General features: G+C 51.5%; 1 protein-coding gene across 1 annotated transcript in view; it reads left to right on the forward strand.

Moving 5' to 3' along the window:
- KDM4B (lysine demethylase 4B) overlaps positions 1–17,720 on the forward strand; it is a 121,473-nt gene extending 103,753 nt beyond the window's left edge. Inside the window, exons 13-22 of the mRNA XM_078378873.1 lie at positions 1,000–1,178; positions 3,036–3,252; positions 7,158–7,234; positions 7,623–7,678; positions 9,369–9,477; positions 12,379–12,564; positions 12,694–12,858; positions 13,158–13,277; positions 13,906–13,998; positions 14,515–17,720. Coding sequence (XP_078234999.1) covers positions 1,000–1,178; positions 3,036–3,252; positions 7,158–7,234; positions 7,623–7,678; positions 9,369–9,477; positions 12,379–12,564; positions 12,694–12,858; positions 13,158–13,277; positions 13,906–13,998; positions 14,515–14,718 — 1,406 coding nt within the window. The 3' untranslated portion in view covers positions 14,719–17,720. The remainder of the gene's footprint in view (positions 1–999; positions 1,179–3,035; positions 3,253–7,157; positions 7,235–7,622; positions 7,679–9,368; positions 9,478–12,378; positions 12,565–12,693; positions 12,859–13,157; positions 13,278–13,905; positions 13,999–14,514) is intronic.
- Positions 17,721–19,812: the final 2,092 nt, after the last annotated feature.

Genomic DNA, 19,812 nt, shown 5'->3' on the forward strand with positions numbered 1-19,812 from the left:
GAGGCAGCTCGGCGGATCCCACCTTCCCTCCGCTTCTCTTTTAGGAACACTTGCTAATCACAGGTATAGATTAAGAGCCAAAAAACTGGCGTTTCTGGTCGTTCACAGACTCTGCACAAGACACAGACATGTCCTCTCCTGACAGCTCCCCCCTGGACCATTAAAAGTGGCCGCAAATATTGATTTCCATCACAGCCCCATCACAAACCATTTCCATTGGAGAACAGGAGGCCGCGTATGCGTGTGTGTGGCAGTTGACAGCCGTTAGCCATTTAAAAAAAAACAACAACACATCTTTATATCTCACTTCTGGTTTGGATGGCGGCTTCTCTGCCTGTCCACAGGCTGAATCGGGGACTTTTTGCCTCCCGCATGGAGGATTTCCAGGCGCCTCAGCGCCGTGACTTCGTGAGGGCCCCCAGTGGCGAACCTGTCACCGGAGCAAGCTGTGGCTTGGCCTGCTCCCTCTCAGGGGGAATCCTGAATTTGTGGATTTGGAAAGGGCCTCGAAGGCCATCCAGTCCAACCCCCTGCTCAAGGCAGAGAATTCAACTCAAAGCAGGTCTGATGGACGGTGGTCTGACGTTCTCTTGAAGGCCTCCAGTGATGGAGCGCTCACCCCCTCTAGCGGGAGGGGGTCCCCTTGTCGTACCGCTCTTAACAGTGGATTCTTATTTCCACACCTCATAGCAGTGGTCAGATTTTTTTTAAACAAGCAATGGCTTCAAGTGTCCCACTGCAGAGTTAATTCATTGGCCCTGGGAAATCATTTTTAAAGGTGTGCTGTCTGATGTGGTGCTCTCAGTCCCCCATGGGTGCAAATCCCATAACCAGTGGTCAAGGACGATGGGTGTTGTGGCCTGAAACATGTGCTTTATCGACTTAAGAAGTGCAAGGGTTCTTAAGCAAAGCATGGAAAGAGCCCCGGATCCCTTGGAGTTCTTTCTCATGCTTGCCTCTGTGCCTAACCCAGATCTCCCTCTGTCTCTCTTTCTCCAGAATCCCTCCCGTTCTCTGTGGAGGAGGACGTGGGCGACCCTGGACCCTTGAAGTCCTTGCTTTCCCTCCAGTGGAAAAACAAAGCCCCCAACTTTGCCACCGAGAGGAGGTTCAACGCGGCAGCTGCCCTCCTGAAGCCCTATTGCGCCATCTGCACCCTCTTCTACCCTTACAACCAGGTAAGGCCGACCGAGGGCCAAACAGGGTCATAGAGTCACTGGGAGGTGATGTCCCCTCTGTGGAGAAGCGTTTTTTCCCATCGCCTCCCGGAATCAGAAGTGGCTGGATCCAACCTGCCATCTCAGGATCATGCCCTCTCTCCTTTTTCTACCACTGCACGCGTGCGTGCATCTCATCCGGAGCTTTCCTGCCACATGGTTTCGCCCAACACTGGAAAGGATGGCATAGTGCACTCTCTCTTTTTTTAGAGTTTAAATTGAGTTTAATTTTCCTATCCTTGGAGTAAATAAGGAATAATATGTGTAAGTGTTTTCTGGGCACAGTCCGGGCTTCTTTGTTTACCAGAAGGTGCTTCTGGGATTTCTGCTTCTGAGAACTTGTGTTGAGGCAGGGGCAGAGGTAGAAGGCAGGATTTTTTTCCTCAGCAACAGTTTGCCAGGAGTTAACAGGCTTGATATCCTGCGTCAAATCTTGTCATTGTTCATTTCGAAAGTTCATTAGGGATTGGGCCGTGTGAGGCAGGCCCTGTTTACTCCAGGAGAAGACTCTCCCTGGTTCCTAAAGTATTACACTGTTTCCTTGAAAATAAGACCTAACCCGAAAATAAGCCCTAGTAGGATTTTTCAGGATGCTTGTCATAGAAGCCCTACCCCAAAAATAAGCCACATGTTAAGTGAAACCCCGCCCTCCACCCTTGTGCAGCAGACAGAAGAAGAGGACAGGACTGTATTTGAATACATGTAGGTGGTTGTACAAGAAAAAAATAAGACATCCCCTGAAAATAATGTGTTTTTTGGAGCAAAATGTAATATAAGACCCTGTCTTATTTTGGGGGAAACATGGTAGATCTGTAAGGATTCCCAAGCTGGCTCCAGCCAAAAGGTCACTATAGACCAGTGGTTCCCAGACTTGGTTCTTGGACTCAAATGCCCAGAAGGCTTCACCCTTACAGGGGTTGGCCAGGATTTCTGGAAGTTGTAGTCCTGGGACATCCTTCTGGGGACCCCAGGTTGGGTACCACTGGCCCAAGAGGCTCATCCCTGGCGGCTGTTTGAATTGAGAAGGGGCAAGTGCCCTTCCATTGCCAACTGTGTATTTGATCGGCAGTTCCAATATTTGCCCCTAGAAAACGTAGCCAAGAGGAGCGAGAGTTGCAGCTGAAAAGAAAAGAAATACCAGCAGGCTCACTGTGGCAGCGCTGGTTTTGCCATCCAGGGACAGGAATCCTACCTTTCCCTGTTGCAATTTGCCCTCCTGCTAGCCGCACTTTGTGCAAAGCTCGCCCGGGGCCGTGAGGGGACGCCTCCCTGGTTGTCCGCGTTACGAAAGAGCGACCCCCACCCCAGGCCAGGGAATCGCTCCCGATCCATTTTGCTGACCCCAAAGGGCAGCCACTCTCCATAATGCTGCCCGGCGCTGAGGGAAAATAAGTGACCAAGAGACCCAGGCTGTGTTTCCAGAATCCTTGAAATGCCCTTCCAGAGCAAGAGGGAAACTTTGCTGAAAATGCGGAAGAGGGTGCCAGGCAGGGGGTAGCGTCAGAAGACCACAGAGCCTTGCTTTTCTCCTTTGGTGTGTGTGTGTGTGTCCATCTTCCCTTCCTCCCTTCCTTTTTTTGTTTCTTTGTTTTAAACCCCACTCTCACCAAAAGTCTTTCCCGTGCTGCCTTTTGAGGACCCACCTATTTTGGAGGTGGGAAAAGAGGCGATCCCTTGGGTCTGGCCAGTAAACCAGAGGGTGTGGGAGGTTGGCTGTTCTCCTCTCGGAAGGTGAGCGTATAGGTGTCTGCTGCTCCCCCCCCCCAGCAAGAGTAACTAATCTCTGTGGCCATCTTGCTATTTTTCCCCTTCTCCAAGGCCTTGCAGGTGGAGAAAGAGGCCGGCCCGCTCCCTTCTGCCGCTGAGGGTGCCTCACCTGTGAAAGGCAGCCGGAAGACCAAGCCTCTTCTTCCTGAAATGTGCTTTGCCTCCAGTGGGGAGAACACAGAGCCCCTGCCTGCCAACTCCTACATCGGAGACGACGGAAGCAGCCTGCTGGTCTCCTGTGCCCGATGCTGCCTGCAAGTCCACGCCAGTAAGTCCAGCTGCGCATCGCCTCCACCAGGCCTCTGGGTGCTTCTCTTGTCCCTCCTCCAGGTTTTCCCAAGGGCCAGGAGCGCTGGATGCCGAGCGTCCCCCTCCAGCCCTGGCAGCTGTCCGGGAGGAGGAAAGAGAATTCCCTCCTGGGAAGAAAAGCTGGACGTTGCCCCCTCCTGGTGTCCAACCACGCCCTGCTTAGCCCCAAATCTGTGGCCCTCTGTCTCTCTCACCCTGTGACATCCAAGCTCCCCTTTTGGCTCTCTGCCCTCCGCTGCCTGACAGCCTCGGCAAAAGCCCCTCATCTCACTTGTATCTTCTCGGCGTTCTCCTGCGAGCCTTCTGTTCATTTATTTGTTAAATCTATACCCTGTCACCCTTCATCCGTCTTCCCTGGCCAGCTGGCAAAGGCGCGTGGACAGGCGGCCGCTCTTCTCATGCTCCGTTTCCTGTTCTCTGGGAGCCACGCAGTTCTGCCGAGACTTTGATCGATAAAACGTCGATGTGGAGGAACTTTTCCTGTCCTTGCCTCCCAGAGGACGTGACCTTTGGGGAGAACTGCTTGGCAGAAAGGGCGTGGTGAGGCTCGCTCTGGTTCGAAACCGCTGTGGAAGGCAGGTGATCGATTCTCCGTGCTTTGATCTGGACGTGGACGTCCCATTATCGCTCAGATGGGGCATGGCTGGGGGGGAGAAAGGTGACCTGCGGACATCATCACAGCCCAGATTGGTTCCGCTTTAAAGAAAAGCAAGCCTTTAAAAACCTACAACAGGCCCAGTGGAGGTTATGACCAATCCTCATCTCCAAGACATCAAGCCATCCTATTTGTGCCCGTCCTGAGAAGGTAGGGTTCTCTGGAAAAGGCAGACTAGGTGGACAGCAGCAGGAAAGGAGGAAAGGCCGAAGACAAGATGGACGGACTCCCTAAAGAAAACCACGGCTTTTGAGCTTGCAAGAGCTGAGCAGGGCGGCTGAAGACAGGGGCATTTTGGAGAGCCCTCCTTCATGGGGTCGCCGGGAATCAACAGCCACTGGACAGTGCATGAAACAACAACGACACCAGGGAGGTAAAATCTGTGATCCGAGCGCAGAATAAAGTCAGACGGGAAGACAGAAAGGGGAGCTACTTTTAGGGAAAGGGCGAAATGGTGTCTCAGCCCCAACGTCTTGGTTTCTCCTGGCCTTTCTGAATACCAAACAGGGTGGTTGCACTGGGGCACGCAGATCCCCCTTGTGCAGGTCCACTGCCCTGTCCTTTTTTGACCTTTTACTCCCTTCCTAAGGACACATCGGGTATGTTTGGGGGGGCAGAGAAAGGATCCAGCCTGTTAACGCCCCCCCCTGGCCCATCCTTGTCCAGGAAGGAGAACCCCGAATGGGGGCAGCTCACAAGAGAAGGGTCTCTCTCAGCCTGTCTTGGAAGCAAGGGCCCAGATCCGACCCTGGACAGAGGAGAAGAGGAACAGGGGAGGGTAGGCGGGAAGCCGATTTTTAGAAGGCACGTACAGGGAGGGGTGCGTAGCCTCCAACCGGTTCCAGTGGTTTCAACCCTCATAGGCCAACCAAAGAAGAGCCAGGGGTGCAGCGTATTTTGAAACCCAAGTGTTACTCCTGCCCGGACGGTTATTTCCACCTCCACCTCCCCTCCTTTCCATGGACCTGCTCCAGGGGTTTGTTATGTGGTCACCCTTGCCTTCTTCATTTTGTCCTCACCGCCATCTTGAAAGATGGGTCGGGCAGAGAGAGGGAATCCGGCGGCCGTCCCAAACCATGGGGGGAAATCCCAGCTCCACTGTTCTAACCCCTACACCACCCTGCTTCTCCTTTCGCCCACCTTTTCTGAGAGCTTTTGCTCCCGCATTCTCCGTCACGAGCACGGAACCCAAGGCATCTGTTGAAGCCATGGGATAACGGGCTCCCCTGCTCAAGATTGCCTGTGAGCGGCCGAGAAACTGGATCTTGCCCTTCGCAGTTCGGGCACATGCACCCAAATCACAGTAGGGCGTCCAGAGAGCCCTGGCTTCCCACTTGGAGGGATAAGGATGGAGAAGACCCCCCCAGTCCTGAACATGTCCCCTCCCCTCTTTCTCTAGACTCGGTTTGGAATTCTCTCTTGCAATGGGTAAAAAGGGCATTTTTATGTCCACTGTGGAAGCTTCTCTCTCTCTCTGACATTTCTCAGTATAGATTGGGCTCTTGAAAAGACCGTATCTATTAGAGCCGAGTCCATTATTTTATCAGAGCCTTTTCTCCCTCTGACACATCCATTATGGACCGGCCTCGTCCGGAGGCTCTCAGCCTGAGTGGAATTGCTAATTCGCCTGTCCCGGGAAGGACGTGGGAATTAAAAAGGAGGAGAGGTTTTCTTTTGCAAAGGCAGCTTCAACATCTCGCTTTCTCAGGGCAGTCAGGAATCTGGATCTCGCTTTGCTGCCAAGGGGCGGGCTCACTGTTTCGAGGGGGGGGTGGCCGGCCTCCACAAAAGGGCCAGGACCAGAAGGCATTCCACGCAGGAACAGTTTCTGCAGATCCTTCTTCTGGAGCATGAAATAAAGCTCTCCGGCCAACCTTAAGCATGAAGTAATTATCAAAATCCCTCTAAAAGCTGCCGAGACTTAGCCACCCATGACCGTTTCTCCCTTGCGCCTGGTCTGATCTTTGGAAAGGAGTTGTGTGCGTGCATGCACATATGTGAGTGTTGTGTTTTTCCAGCCTTGTTCCTCATTTTCCACCACCCTCCCTGGTCTCTTTTTGTGCATCCTGTGGCCATTGTTTAAAGCAAGTATCTTTTCTTCAAAACGAGTGCTCCCGTCTCTTGTCTCCCCCCCCACCCCCGATCACAAAGCGAGAAATCAATGTTGAAATCCCACAGCTTTTGAGCTCTGTAAATGTTTCATCCAAAGGCAGCCGGGCTCATTTTGCGTTTTCCTCATCAGCTTTGCTGAAAGAATAGCGGTGGAGCCCTTCCCTCCTCATTTCAACTTCATCTGGATTCACCCTCTCCCCTTTCCTCTTTTCTTTGTTTTAATTTGGTGATCTGCAAGTCGGTTCAAAGAAGTAAAGGAGGGCTTTGTGTTCCTGACTTCGCCTCCTTTTTCTTTCCCCCCTTGAAGGTTGCGCCTTATCTCCGCTAACTCACTCGCTGGCTTTTACCGAACACAAAGGCTTCAATAGCGCCTGAAGATTTATTCTCTTCCCTCTACAGCCTCTCCCATCAGTTCTTGAGAAAGAGAGTATTAAAATACCTGCCTTCAAAGGAAGCGATGTGTTGTTTGTACGTACTGCAGGATCCCTTCTGTGTGAAATTGTGCACACCTTTTTTCCTGCCTTTCTCCGAAGAAGGAGGGCTTTTTTCCCAAGGGCTGTGGGGGTCTCCTCCCTGTTTTTTGTGCCCTTTCCCTATGAGATGCACTTAAACCCCAGCTTGAATCATTAAACACAAACGTTTGTCCCAACACTTGCCTTTCAGATCGCTTTAGAGGCTAAGATTACATTTCTGATCGGAGGAACGGCCCAGCACCCACTCTTGATCGCCTCCGATCAAGGCCCCTTGCTTGCATGCCAAAGGCGCGCAGGCTAGACCTATGGGGAATTCACACGCCCAGGGCTGGTCGCCGGCTTTTCAATGGGTTTTAACAAGAGACATTTCACCGGGTCTTCTCAAGTCATTAATGCAAAAAAGAAATCGGCAAGCGTGCCTGGATTCTCCACAAATACAAACAAGCGGCTGCCCTTATTGTGAAACGCAAGCTTTCTCACCCTGAAAAGCACCACATGGGGAGGCCAGGTCCACCGACACCAGTTCCCGTCTCACTGGAGGGCCACATAGAGGAACACATATGTTGAAGGGTTGTTATTGCTTGGGTTTTTTTCCCAACCCCAATGTCTTTGGATCCACCACAGGTTGCTACGGGATCCACCCAGATCTGGTGAACGAAGGCTGGACCTGTTCCCGGTGCTCGGCCAACGCGCTGCTCGCGGTAAGCCAAACATTCCTCTCGGGTTAAACTTGCCAGGGAAGAAATCTGCAGCTCGTCTCTCCAAACCTGGGTAGAGAAGCCCCAAGCGGTCCCTCTGGGCGGTTCCCAAAATGTCAGAGAATCCTTTGCCCGGTTTCACACCTGCTTTCCAAATCATGAGGGCTAGAAACATGGCCCCCAGCCACCTAGAGTGGTCGAAATGATTAGATAGGCGGGGTATAAATACAATAAATAAATAAATAAATAAAAATTAAATAAATATTTGGCAAGGTCTTGCTGCGATGGCCCACGAGAGAACCCTGAATAATAATAACACCAGAGACCTTGCTCTTTCTGGAAGGCATGCCTGCGGTCTGCTAACTTCTCTTTTGACTTCCCCCCCTCCTAGGATTGCTGTCTGTGTAATCTCCGGGGAGGGGCCCTCCACAAAACCACAGACGGAAGGTAAACGGGGTTCTTAAAAATATGTTCTCTGTTGATTTGCACTTACTATAAATTTTAATCTTTGGTTGGGTTTCTGACCCACCAAGAAGAGTCGGCCTTAAAAATGTTACTCACCTGTAAGGCAGGGAGGGTGGGAGGCCAGGAGATCTCTGTGCAGTACAGTTTGGGCTGTTAAGCGCCTTATTTCACGCTTCTTTTCTGGGCAGCAAGCTTTGTTTGGCTTGGATTTTTTAATTATTGGTTCTTCCCAACCGTGGCAAGGCAGCTCCCCCCCCCCAAATCTCTTCGCTCGTCGCTACCTTTTGGAGTGGGCTGGCGTGATTATTATGTTTGCGGATTCTGTCAGAGACTTGAGGAATAGAGCCTGAAAAGCCCACAACAGCCCCTTGAGGAATACCTTAATCTGTGTGGGCTCCCACCCACCGCCACCCGCCCTGTATATAAAGTCCTTTTAATGCTTCGGGGAGATTTTCACGGCTTAATGGCTTGCTTAATCTTGACAGGTTTGTCGTCTTCCCCCCCCCCCCCGTCTTGAAGTTGCCATCCCATGGCTGGGCTTTTACGGTGCCCGGTCCTTTCCGGGTATTTACTTGGTGCTTGGGGTGGGGCCGGAGTTTGAAAACAAACTAAAGTGGGGGAGTAGCCCCCTTTTGAGGTTTTTGTCCTCTTTGGAGGCAAAAACTACCAGATCCGGTGTGTTTTTCCTGATCGGCGCAGCTGCCCGGATTTGGGGACTCCTTGTGGGGGCCCGACCGAGGGGACGCCAGGATCAGTCCCTGCATTTTCGGCCGTTAATGTTGCACTCCTGGCTTCGTACGGAGGAGAACAGGGGAGGCCGACACCCTCTTCCTGCTGCTCTGCTCGGAGGGGCAAGACAGTCTATCCCTAAAGCCTTCCCCCTGCCCTCTGGGTTGCCCCCCCCAGGGAGGCCAGGAAGTCATCCACTAGAAACAGGGCCTCCTCGGTCGTGGCCCCAGCTTTTTGGAACAAAGCTCCCGGCGGCGCGACACCTGGCCTCCTCTCCACTTGCCTTTCATGAGGATGCTCCGAACAAGGCCCTTTTCTGACACTGAAGGCCGTATGGACAGAGAGAGAGAGAGAGAGAGAGAGAGAGAGAGAGAGAGAGTGTGTGTGTGTGAGAGTGAGTATGCCGTATTTTATTTAAGAGATATTCTGTATTAAATTTGTTTACATTCAATATAAACTGTATATTGAATGTAAACTGCTTGAAGCAATGTCTCCCACTAATTGGTGTGATATACAAGTTGAATGGATGGATTAATGGATGGATGAATTAGACAGATTAGCACTCTCATATTTAGAGTAGCATCTTGGCTCCTAAATGGATAACCATCCATCTAGGCTGGTCGTTGCCTCTCAAGCCGTCGGCCCGCAACCCTCCTGGCCTCAGGCGGCACCAGTCTCCTTTGGAGCCAGTCGGGCGACGAGGGTTCTTCCTCTCTCTCACGTTCTCTGTCTCAGCTGACAAAGTCCGCTTTGAAGGGGTGAAAGCCAAGGGACGCAGCGGACGCCCTGCTGGCTGCCCTGTACTTTGGCCAGCCATGGCGCTGACCAGTACCCTTCTTCCTGTCAGTAGCGCCGGTGGCGTCCCAGAGGCAGCCGCCCCTGTCCAGCCTCAAGGAGCCCCAGCTTTCAACCTTCTCCTTCCCTCCTTGTGCCCGTTCCGTAGGTGGGTCCATGTCATCTGCGCAGTCGCTGTCCCCGAGGCCCGTTTCCTCAACGTCATTGAGCGCCAGCCCGTCGACGTCACAGCTGTTCTGGAGCAAAGGTGGAAGCTGGTAAGCGGCCTTCGGGGGGAGCAGCCGGCGGGGTGGGGTGGGGAACGAAACCCGGGAGCCGGTTTGGAAATCATCTCGAGGGGCCCGGGCAGGCTCCGCTCGGCAACCTGGGGCACACGGCGTGAGTCCCGGGAGAGTGTGGCCTTGGTTCCACCCCGCAGAGGAGGAGCATGTTCATGATTCAGGCCGCCGGGACACGGCTGCGTCGATATCCTAATGATCAATTGCGTGGAGCCCCGGGGGGGGGGCAGTTCTTTTATTGATAACCTGACGTTTCCAGCTCCCCTTCCCCTTCATTACCCACGCTTGTACCAGCAAATTAAGAATCCTTTTCTTACACAAGCCCCGCATGTCGTGCTTAATGGGCCTCCCCAGAGAGATCTGTTAACTCCTCTCCCATCTCCAGTCCTTGCGCAGCCTTGCTGTCTGAGAACAACTGGCGGTTTGGAGAGGTGGGGGCTTGGCCCGCTGGCCTACATTTAACCTCCTTTTCTCCCCCACTTTGCACCCCGGGGGGGAGCTGAGTTTCTGTCCCCGGCTGGTTGGTCAGTTTTGCGATCAGAAGCTTAAGGTGCAAAATAAAATGAAATAAAAGAAACATAGAATCCTGAGTGGGGAGATGCACCAACAGCAGTTCCCAACCTCACGAACCCCAGATGTTCTAGGATGACGGCGCCCAGATGCCTCCACCTCTCAACGCTACTAGCCAGGATTTCTGGGAGTTGTAGTCCAAGAACCTCTGAGCACCCGAGTTTGGGAACCACGGGTCTAAAGTTTGCATGCTTCCCCCTCCCACCCACCCCCAAATGTAGTCTGTTTTTGAGGAGGCATTGGGAGGCCATGGATGGAAGTCAAGCGGATGCCAGACGGCCGAAAGAATCCAGGGAAGGGCCTCGGAAAGGAGGGGATGAGGTGGAGGCTGGTCCAGGGTCCCGACGGGGTGCTCAAGGCTCAGAAAGCAGCTAGGGGCAATCCGGAGGGCAGGCCTTCGGTTCTGCTCCCTCTGCCCCTGCATGCCTCAAGGCCAGGCTGCGATGGATGGAAGAGGAGCCATCTGTTAACTCTGCTCTGTTGCGCTCCTGTGTATGTTTGTGAGTGTGTGTGTGTGTGTGTGTGTGTGTGTCCTGATGAATGGGGCTTTGTGGAACCCTGTGTCTGCAGATTTATTTACGATGCAAGGATTCAGAGTAATTACCTGTCAGCCCTTCTGTGGAATATCAGAACTGTAGCATTCTTCATCACGGGGCAGACAGACTATTCCTTACTCTTAGCGATGGTGAGGATGACGACGATGATGATATAATCCCCCCCCCAAAACATCAGTTTATTTCTGAGATAGATGAATCTCTTTACCTGTTCGCTCCCCCACCCGCCCCCTTCTTTCCCTTTAAAGATCTCAACTCTCTCCTTCCTTGGTTGCATGAGATGGGGGGAGACTGAGGGTGGGGTAGAACGTTTATCCTGTTTATCCTTATCAGATTGGCGGGATGCATTTGAGGTCTGGTTGAGCCCGCCTCTCCCCATCACCTTTTCCTTCTCCGAGAGCGCTCTCCTGGGACACGGGTTTTCGAATCTAGCCATGCGCTTTGAGTAGAAGGGACAACAAGAGCCAGAAACTGACCCACCCCCGGACACCCTTGTAGGAAAAGTGTCTTTCCAGAGCTCTGATCAGGGATTCATCTCTTGAAGGTGTGATTCCACAGCACGTTTGACCCCTTTATGTAGACAACCAGAACCTAATGCTCACCTTGGCCCGAACTCTGGTACATGACTTTCTGCCAACTTTCAGCAACCAAATCAGACAGCTGAGAGGAAAGTTTTACTGCGGATGCAGGAAGGGCCCTTGTATGGCTTTCTTCGATGTCTCTCCCATGCCCAAATTCCCAAGTTATGTTGAAATGATGGTGTCTTTTCATGCTGCTCTCAATATTAGAATTCATTTTCAGTCCTTCGTGAGGGACCTTGGGTCTCTGACGTGGCAAAGCCAGGCTTCACAGAATAAAAAGAAAGAAAAGAAAAAAAAGAGTCTTTTATGATTTTAATGTTGAAACGGGTGAGCTTTTAAAGGAATAATGAGCAGGCAGGGCTCTGGATCGACATTAGATGGATGTGGTTAGTTACCTTTTATATTTTTGTATTGAATACTGTGATTTATTTGGTTTTGAGGGCAATTCTCGTTAAACAAATGTCTTCATTTTTTAAAAAAAAGCCCATTGTTTCCGCTTGTTTGTTGATGTAGCTGGAGACACACACACACCCTCTGTGTGTGTGTGTGTGTGTCTGTGTGTGTGTGTGTGGGTGGGTGGGTGTGTTGGCTGCGCTTCAAGGGGAATTGGACAATTAGTTGTCAATGTTGCACCCATGTTTGCATGATTTCTGCAGTGGAGACAGACCATCATTACTGCAAAATGAGAAAATGTGTTTTCCAACAATGTTTTTGATGGCCTTCCTCCTCCTCCCTAGTGTCCTATTTTGATACTTCCTTTGGAAAAGAAATATATACACACCAAGCTATGAGTGCAGCCGGGGCAGTTAATCAATACCAATGAGATCCTATTATCAAATTGTCGATACCGAAATCTCTCCCTGTTGAGGGCGAGCGCTGATCCAGTGGCACCATCCCAAGGGCCTGCTTAGGGGCTCTGTTTCGGCTTAGGGGGCCTGTATTCCCTGCGGCGAGGCGGTCTTCCTTGAGCGTGGCCATGGGGGAGGCTGGCCTCTTGGTAGGCACCAGAACGCGGATATTGGTTACATCCCAGTTTGGCGATCTGAAACACTGAACAACGCTCCCTCTGCCCCTCTGGGTTCTCCCAGCGTCTGGCAGTATTTCCAGAAACACACACACAACTGCCTGGGTGCCGCCTCTGACCCGCCTTCCGGTTGCACTCTCTTCCTGTCCAGAAGTGCGTCTACTGCCGGCAGCGGATGAAGAAGGTCTCGGGCGCCTGCATCCAGTGCTCCTACGAACACTGTTCCACTTCCTTTCACGTTACCTGCGCCCACGCGGCAGGCATCCCCCTCGAGCCGGACGACTGGCCCTACGTCGTGTCCATCACCTGCTTGAAGCACCGCACCGCCAGCCATGCCGTAAGCCCTCTCCCTCCCCATTCCCCCCCCATTTGTTCCCCTTGGCTTTTTCCTCTCCCTGAAAGCCCTTTGGAACTTTATCTCTCTCCCTCCAAAATGTTTCTTCAAACCTCTTGGGCTTTTTTGTAGGTCCCCTTTTCCAGGGAGGTGTCCCTGGGCCAGACGGTGATCACCAAGAACCGGAACGGCCTCTACTACCGGTGCAAAGTGATTGGCGTCACCACCCAGACCTTCTACGAGGTCAACTTCGATGATGGATCCTACATCGACAACATTTATCCAGAGAACATTGTAGTAAGTCGCCAGGGACCACAGAGGGGGTTGAAACAACCCCACCCCACCCCTAAGCTCTGGCTCTGCGGCCAGAGACCTAAACCATCTTCATCATCGTCTTAGAACAGCAGAGCTGGAAAGGACCCTAGAGACCATCTGTTTAGATGGGCGAGGTATAAATCAAATAAATAAATAAATACATTTTCCCCACCCCAGCCAGCGAGTCAGGTGAGAGGATCCCCCAGGTTCCCTCCCATTTCTCTCGTGTCCTGGTCTTCCCTGCCACCTGCCCTCACCTTCTCCCTGACGTCTCCTTCCAGAGCAGAGACTGCCTCAAGCTGGGGCCACCGGCCGAGGGGGAGCTGCTCCGGTTGCGCCTCACCGATGACGCCGTCTACCAGGCCAAGTTTGTCTCCGCTCACATCAGCCAGATTTTTCAGGTCAGTCTCTGGACATCAAGCACCACCTGCGGCGGGGGCTTGTTTTCGGGACGTGGGCCATACTTCTGGGATCCCTTGGAGGGATGTTTGCTCGTGTCGGGGTGCAGCTCACGAGAGAGAGAGAGAGAGACAGACATCCTAAGTGCTGGCCCAGGAGAAAACAACACACATTAGCGGGCCGTGTTCCCCCCCGCCAATTACTAGACATATTATTTGTCACACTTTCAGACTAGCATGGGGACCTAAGGTGGCACACGTGGGTCTTTCCCCCACTCCCTCCGGGCTTCCCTCCTTTCGTTATCATCACACCGACCCAGCACAGTTGGTCAGTTGCGCGCGAGAATGGTCGATCTAGCCCAAGGGCACCCAGGGAGTTTTGTACGTCAGTGGGGACTTGACATTTAGTATCCTAACTAGTATAATCGTCACACTGGCATGTCGCCGGAGAGGTTAGGGCAGAGGACTGGAAGCGGATCGGGTTTTCCCATCTCCCTCGCGCTGCCGGAAGGGCGCTATCTACCCGTACGGATAGCAGCCTGCTGTCGATTCGGGAAGCCACAGAGCCGATGGTCAAGCGGACGGGGGTGGCTTTCTTTCACGATGCCCGCTCTCCTTTGGCTTCCGACAGGTAGAGTTTGAAGACGGCACTCAGCTGATGGTGAAGCGAGGCGAGATCTTCACCCTGGATGAGGAGCTGCCCAGGAGAGTCAAATCCCGCCTGGTAGGAACCGGAGAGGGCCGTTTTCTTTCGGGCAAGAGTTTGGAAGAAAGCGAGGACTCGGAATGTTCACAAACATTCCCTCTCTGCAAAGGGGAAGTGAGACCTTGCTTTGCCCAGGAGGAAGAACGAAGTGGAGAGAGAGGGAAGCTCTTTTCCTGCTCACACAAGACCCAAGCCAGGGGACCTCCACTCCCATGGAGTGTTGGGAGAGCAAGAAAGGACGAAAGAAAAGATTTCTTGACCCAGTGTGTGGTTAGTCTGTGGAACTCCTTGCCACAGGATGGGGGGATGGCATCTGGCATCTAGAGGCCTTGAAAAGAGGCATCTGGTGGGCCACTTGTGAGACAGACAGGAAGCGGGGCTCGAGGGGCCCAAGACCTGATCCAGCACGGGGCTCCGCTTAGGTACTCAAGAGGCTTTGGACCCCCGGGCCCTAGAGTTTCAAGGGGGCGGGTGCTCTGACCTTCTCTGTCCCCTCTGTTTTCTCGCTCACCGCCTGTTGCTTTTCGTTTTAAGTCCCTCAGCACCGGGACCCCTCAGGAAGAGACGTTCTCAGGAGATGACTCGAAAGCAGCCAAGCGGCCCCGGGTGGCGGGGGGCGTTGCAGCCAAGAGCCCCGAGGAGAGCCGACCCAGCCCCGACTACTTCGCCCTCCTGGAAACCCTGCTGCCGCCAGCCTTCCAGCCGGGAGCACAGAGCAGCAGCGGCCCTGTGCTGTAAAAAAAAAAAAGCCCGGACAAACGATGGTTTAATTTAAATAACAATAGGAACTCTTTCTCCCCCCCCCTTTTTTTTTAACCCTCCTTGTTCAGATCCCTGCGGAAATTATAATTTAAGAAGAAAACTGTGGAGTGAGAAAGTCCCAGCTTTGGTGCAATAATATAATTTGCAAAACCAATTCCCTTTTTTTGTTGTTGTTTTGTTTCCCCCCCCCCTTTTCCTGGTTTGGACCCTGGAGAAGTTTTGCTCTGGCCTTACCTACCTCTGTTCTTCCCTGCTGACCGGAATATATATATATATTTTTCCCCCCAGCGGACAAAACCTCTGATGGGTGCATGGGGAGTGGGTGACCGCCGCCACCCTCTTCCTCCCCCGTAGGAACTGTGGAAGAATTTGTGGGCCCGGGGACGAACAGGCGGTTAGACTTTTCCAATTTTGGCTGATTTTGCTTTTCGTTGGTAAAATATTCTCTTGTTCAAAACCAAAAAGCAGTTACTCCCGGGCTTTTTTTCCCTCCACCCCGACCCCGTCCATCACAGCTTTTTTCCTCTGTCCTGCAAGCCGTTTTTCTCTCCCCGAAGTATATTTTGTTACATGTTCATTATCTTTTTGAAAAGGTGCTATTTCCCTGACTACTGAAGCCGCCTTTTGGAATGAGCGATTTGTGTTTGTATATATTATAAATATACATATATACATATATAGAATATGCAGCTATATGTATGTATGTATGCAGACACACACGTGTATAAATTGTCTTTCACTTGGCATTTTCTATAAAAATAAAAAAGAAAGACAATGTTTTTTTAAAAAACAGGCAAAATTAAAATGAAATCGTGAGGATTCCCCACATGTATTTCTCCCCAAAAAAAACCCTGGAAAATGGCTTTAAAATATGAATTAAATGCCCTTGTGAGATGCCATAAAGTGGACGCTGGCCATCTTTGATCCTCCAGATGTTCCACTCCAACTCCCATCAGCCTGGCCTGTGATTCAGGGACGATGGGAGGGTTGACCCCAGAGCTAAACCAGGACCCCTTGCCATACTGGGAAGCAGGAAAAACCTGGTTCTTTGGCCTGTTGTGCTTTCCCCACCCCTCCAAAAATGTCCTTTTCGGTGGGGAAAACGTTGGTGTCAAACCAAGGAAATTTCTGTCACGGAAACGTGTGGTCATGAATGAGACCCACGCCCAGGCTGACTGGACGGGATTCGGTCTGTAGCCTTTTAATGGTGTTTTTTCTGGAAGTGGGGCATGAGGAGACCCCTGACCGCCTGGTTCACCTTTCCAGCCTCTCCTCAGGGCTTTGGTTGGGGGAAGCCACGTGGGTCTCACTCCGGGGGTGGCCACCCTTCTGTTTCCCCCTTGCTTGGTGATGGATGGAGGTGTCGTGGGGTGCCTTTCAGCACGGCGGGGGTCACCCCTTTTCTCTTCTGGGGCTCCCCTGATCTCCCAAACCTGCCCTGTTTTTGACGCCTGCTACATCCTTTGCTGTTTCCTGAGCAGCCCTTCCTCAGCTGAGGGAGGGGAGCACGGAAATTCGGAACGGAGAACCCGGTCCCTTTTTCTTGGGCCCTTTTGGTTTCTGCCTCCCTCTCTTGCAGGAGCCCACCTCAGAGGCCTTGCATGATGGATGCAGTCCCATTTCTCTCCTTGTTGAATCATCATGGACTTCTAAGACCTCCGATAAGTCCACAAGATTTGAGGAAAGGATGGAGAGAGGGCCAGCCCACGTGTCCCTGGGTATTCAAGGTTTTTTTCATGATCCCTGGACCATTTTTGAAAGGACAGACCAGTTTTCTGTCCGTGGCGTCACCGCCATTTCTTTAGATTTTTTTTTTTGCCCGCCTCTCCCCACTGGGTGGGACATTTCTGCACGGTGAGGAGAGCTGGACAAAGACCCGGAAGGGAATCCCACCAAAAGCCATCTTAAAATCAACCGGACTGGGTTTTTTCCCCAGCGCCTCTCCCGCCAACACCTCCCGGAAATGGAGACGTGGGGAACCTCGGGCCACAAATATTTGGGGTCTCCAGGAGGGAACGGGAAATCATGTTTCCTCGCCCGACGTTGCGGTGTGTGGCGTTTTAACCCAGCGCCCGTATTGGTGAACCATTTTCTTGGAATTTTTGCAAAAGTTCTCCTGCCTGTCCTGCTGGATAATCAGAAATAAAGTCAAAGATTTCCCTAAAGACAGAGAGAAACGAAGCAGAGTTTCAAAACCTTGACATCTTGCCGAGAGCAATCGAGTTGTGGTTCCTCTCCCTCTTACCATATTCCCCTATATTCCCCCCCCCCCAAATGAATGGCATCCTCCCTCACCCACTTGTCCCACCCAGGGAAGCAGAATAAACACAACATCGGAGGCACTTTCCTTGTATAAAATGTATATATTTTTGATTGGACTTTTTAAAAAAAACCCACACACCTTGATTTTGTTACTGGGCTGCCGTTTGGGGAAGTTTTTTGGGGTGCAAAAGTGGGAGAAGGAGACCCAAGCGCCCTTTTCTCAGTCTCGTTGGGGGATCTCGGGCCACGGTGACGGGTTCTGCATGGGGAAAATGCTGACGGGGGTGGTGGTCCCCCCCCCGTTGTTGTAACTCTTGTGTATATTTTTTATTGTAAAGGATAAAAAAAATTATGTGCCCCCTCTCTTGCACCTTGTTCTTTGGATTTTGTTCTGTCCCTGCCAAGCTCTGGGCTGTTTTTGAACTCGGGTCTTCTCTTGATTTCTCGTCGTTTTGAATTGGGGGTTGGGGGGGCAGCCCACCCCGCACCAAACTGTCCCCAGGGCGTCCCTTTTTTTCTAATGCACTTAGCCATTTGGGAATGGTTTTGTAATATTTGGGGGTGCGGGGAAGGAACGAGCCACCTCCCTCCCTCTCTCCCCCCCCCCCGATTCCTTTTCACTCTTCCCGACTGACTTTATATTTGTAAGTGCTCTGTGTGATAAATGCTGATCTATATAAAACGGGGGGCCCTGTTTCCTCTCACGACAAATGTGATTTTTGTTTTCTTTTCTGGTGGCATCTCGTTCCCCCCTCCCCAACTTTTGAATCCAATGAACGCCGATTCATTGAATGATGGCCTGGGGGGGGGGGGGGACGCATCTCAGAGTCCCGCCCAGTGCTTGGCAAAGGGACCCACCATATAGCACATCGGGCACCTCTCCTCTCTCTTCTCACTGCTGGGTTCAGTATGGGCCACCGAGATGGGGAACCTTTTTACAAAACATAACACATAGAAAACTGATCCAGGAAAAGCGATCTTTTAAGATCCAGGGACTCTTAGCGAACACAGATGGGATCAGAACCAAGGGGATGAAAAGTGGCTTGAAATATCACAAGCGATTGAATGGCTGCCCCCTGAGCCCTCCAAGTCCTTGGCCTTCCGATGTGGGCGGGCAGGAAAAGGGGAAATTCTTCCAAAGGGTTGCACAGAAGCAAAAAACCTGGATTTTGCTGCTGAATTCTCAACCTTGCAGCATTCAAGACTGGGAAATCTGTCAGGTGCCTTCATCACAGGGGCCAGGAGTAAGATCTGGTGCAGTTCAACAGCCCTATACAGATTCTGTAGTCACAAGCTTGGAAATAACCAATTACATGCCGGATCCTCCCTTGTAACTAGTTCCTTTTGGGGATCAAGGTAGATCGCATGTAATATGTTATGTTATATGTCAGATAGCACGGTGGTTGCATGAGGGTGTAAGGATTAACAATCGTTAGTTGCTTTCAGAAGTTATCTTTGAAGGATTATTATAGGATATTGGAAGAATCTCTTTGAGAGGGATTTCTCTGGTCTTAACGCCATTTTCTTATGAAACCTAAATGGTAAGGGAGATGCGGTTTTGTTCCTCCTTCATATTTATCATTTTCAAGGTGCCATATCAAAATTGCCCACTAGGGGGAACCAAATATGATGTGGAACAGAAAGAATTGGAAAGCTTTTAGGATTTTTTTAATAAAAGGAATCTAAGAGAACCCATGCTTCTCTTATCAAGCTAGAAATAGGCATGGCCGTTGAATTTGGCCAGGGGAGATGAGCAAAAAAGTTCATTTTTGGTTAATCTTTTGAAGACATGGCTGGAGTTTGCCAGTCCCATCCAAAACAAAAGCAAACTCCCTTGCTGGTTGGGAGAAGGCACCAGTTTGGTCGGTGCCTGGATTCAGGCAGAAGAACCAAACCCACCATTTTGGGGGGCTGACACCCCCCCAGCCTTCATGTTGTTCTTTTAAGCTGATGAATTTGGGGTAGATTGTTGGGGGCCCTCCTGCCGAGCCCCCATTCCCCAAGATGATGGGTGCCGATGACAGGTGCTCTATAGCATTTAATACCATTTCCATCAGCCCAGTTGAACAAGGGACGGTGCTCCGAATTTTGATCTGAACCATCCATCTTAAGCCAACCCCCACATGCCCATCCTTCAAGGTAGGTTGCTGTTACCCAAATCCTCGGGCAAAAGGTGGTAATTCACAGGTGGCTTCTCTCACACCCAGGTCCTCTTTCACTCTGGCTTTCAAGTCACATTGTGGGTCTCGGTTGTGTGTTTTTTTCCTCTCCTTTAAAAAAAAATTAATTGCACGGCACCATTTCTTAAAACTCTTTGGATCCACTTCAGCACCACCACCACCCTGTTTGATCAATGTAAGCGTCCTTTTCCTCTCCATTCAAAGCTGGCTCTTGGTGGGGGGGAGAAAATGATTGGAAATTTGGAATACGGCAAGCTGAGAAGGAGTGGACGTTGCCGTCACATCATCAGGTGGAAGGACGGGGTTTTGCACACACGGAATGGGGGTTGGCATCACATCATGGGGCTTTTCTTTTCAGGAGGGAAAAAGGCGAACCCAGCCCTCCAGGAGAGATGAGGGTGGAGCCGTAAGTTGACTGCAAAGCATGCACAAACTTTATAATTTTATCTTTTTTTTTTCAACCTGCCCCACCTTTGAAATGCTGATAGAATTTGGAAAAGCCAACACACCCCACGGGCTGAGCATCACTGCTCTGAAGGGTCTGATCCCCTTTTGCCCTGGTTCCAGAATCCAGTTTGTTTTCTCCAACACCGATTTCAGATAAGGCCTTGGTGCCACCGGCCCAGAA

The sequence above is a fragment of the Pogona vitticeps genome, chromosome 7 (assembly GCF_051106095.1).
Source record: "Pogona vitticeps strain Pit_001003342236 chromosome 7, PviZW2.1, whole genome shotgun sequence".
NCBI classification, from domain to species: Eukaryota; Metazoa; Chordata; class Lepidosauria; order Squamata; family Agamidae; genus Pogona; species Pogona vitticeps.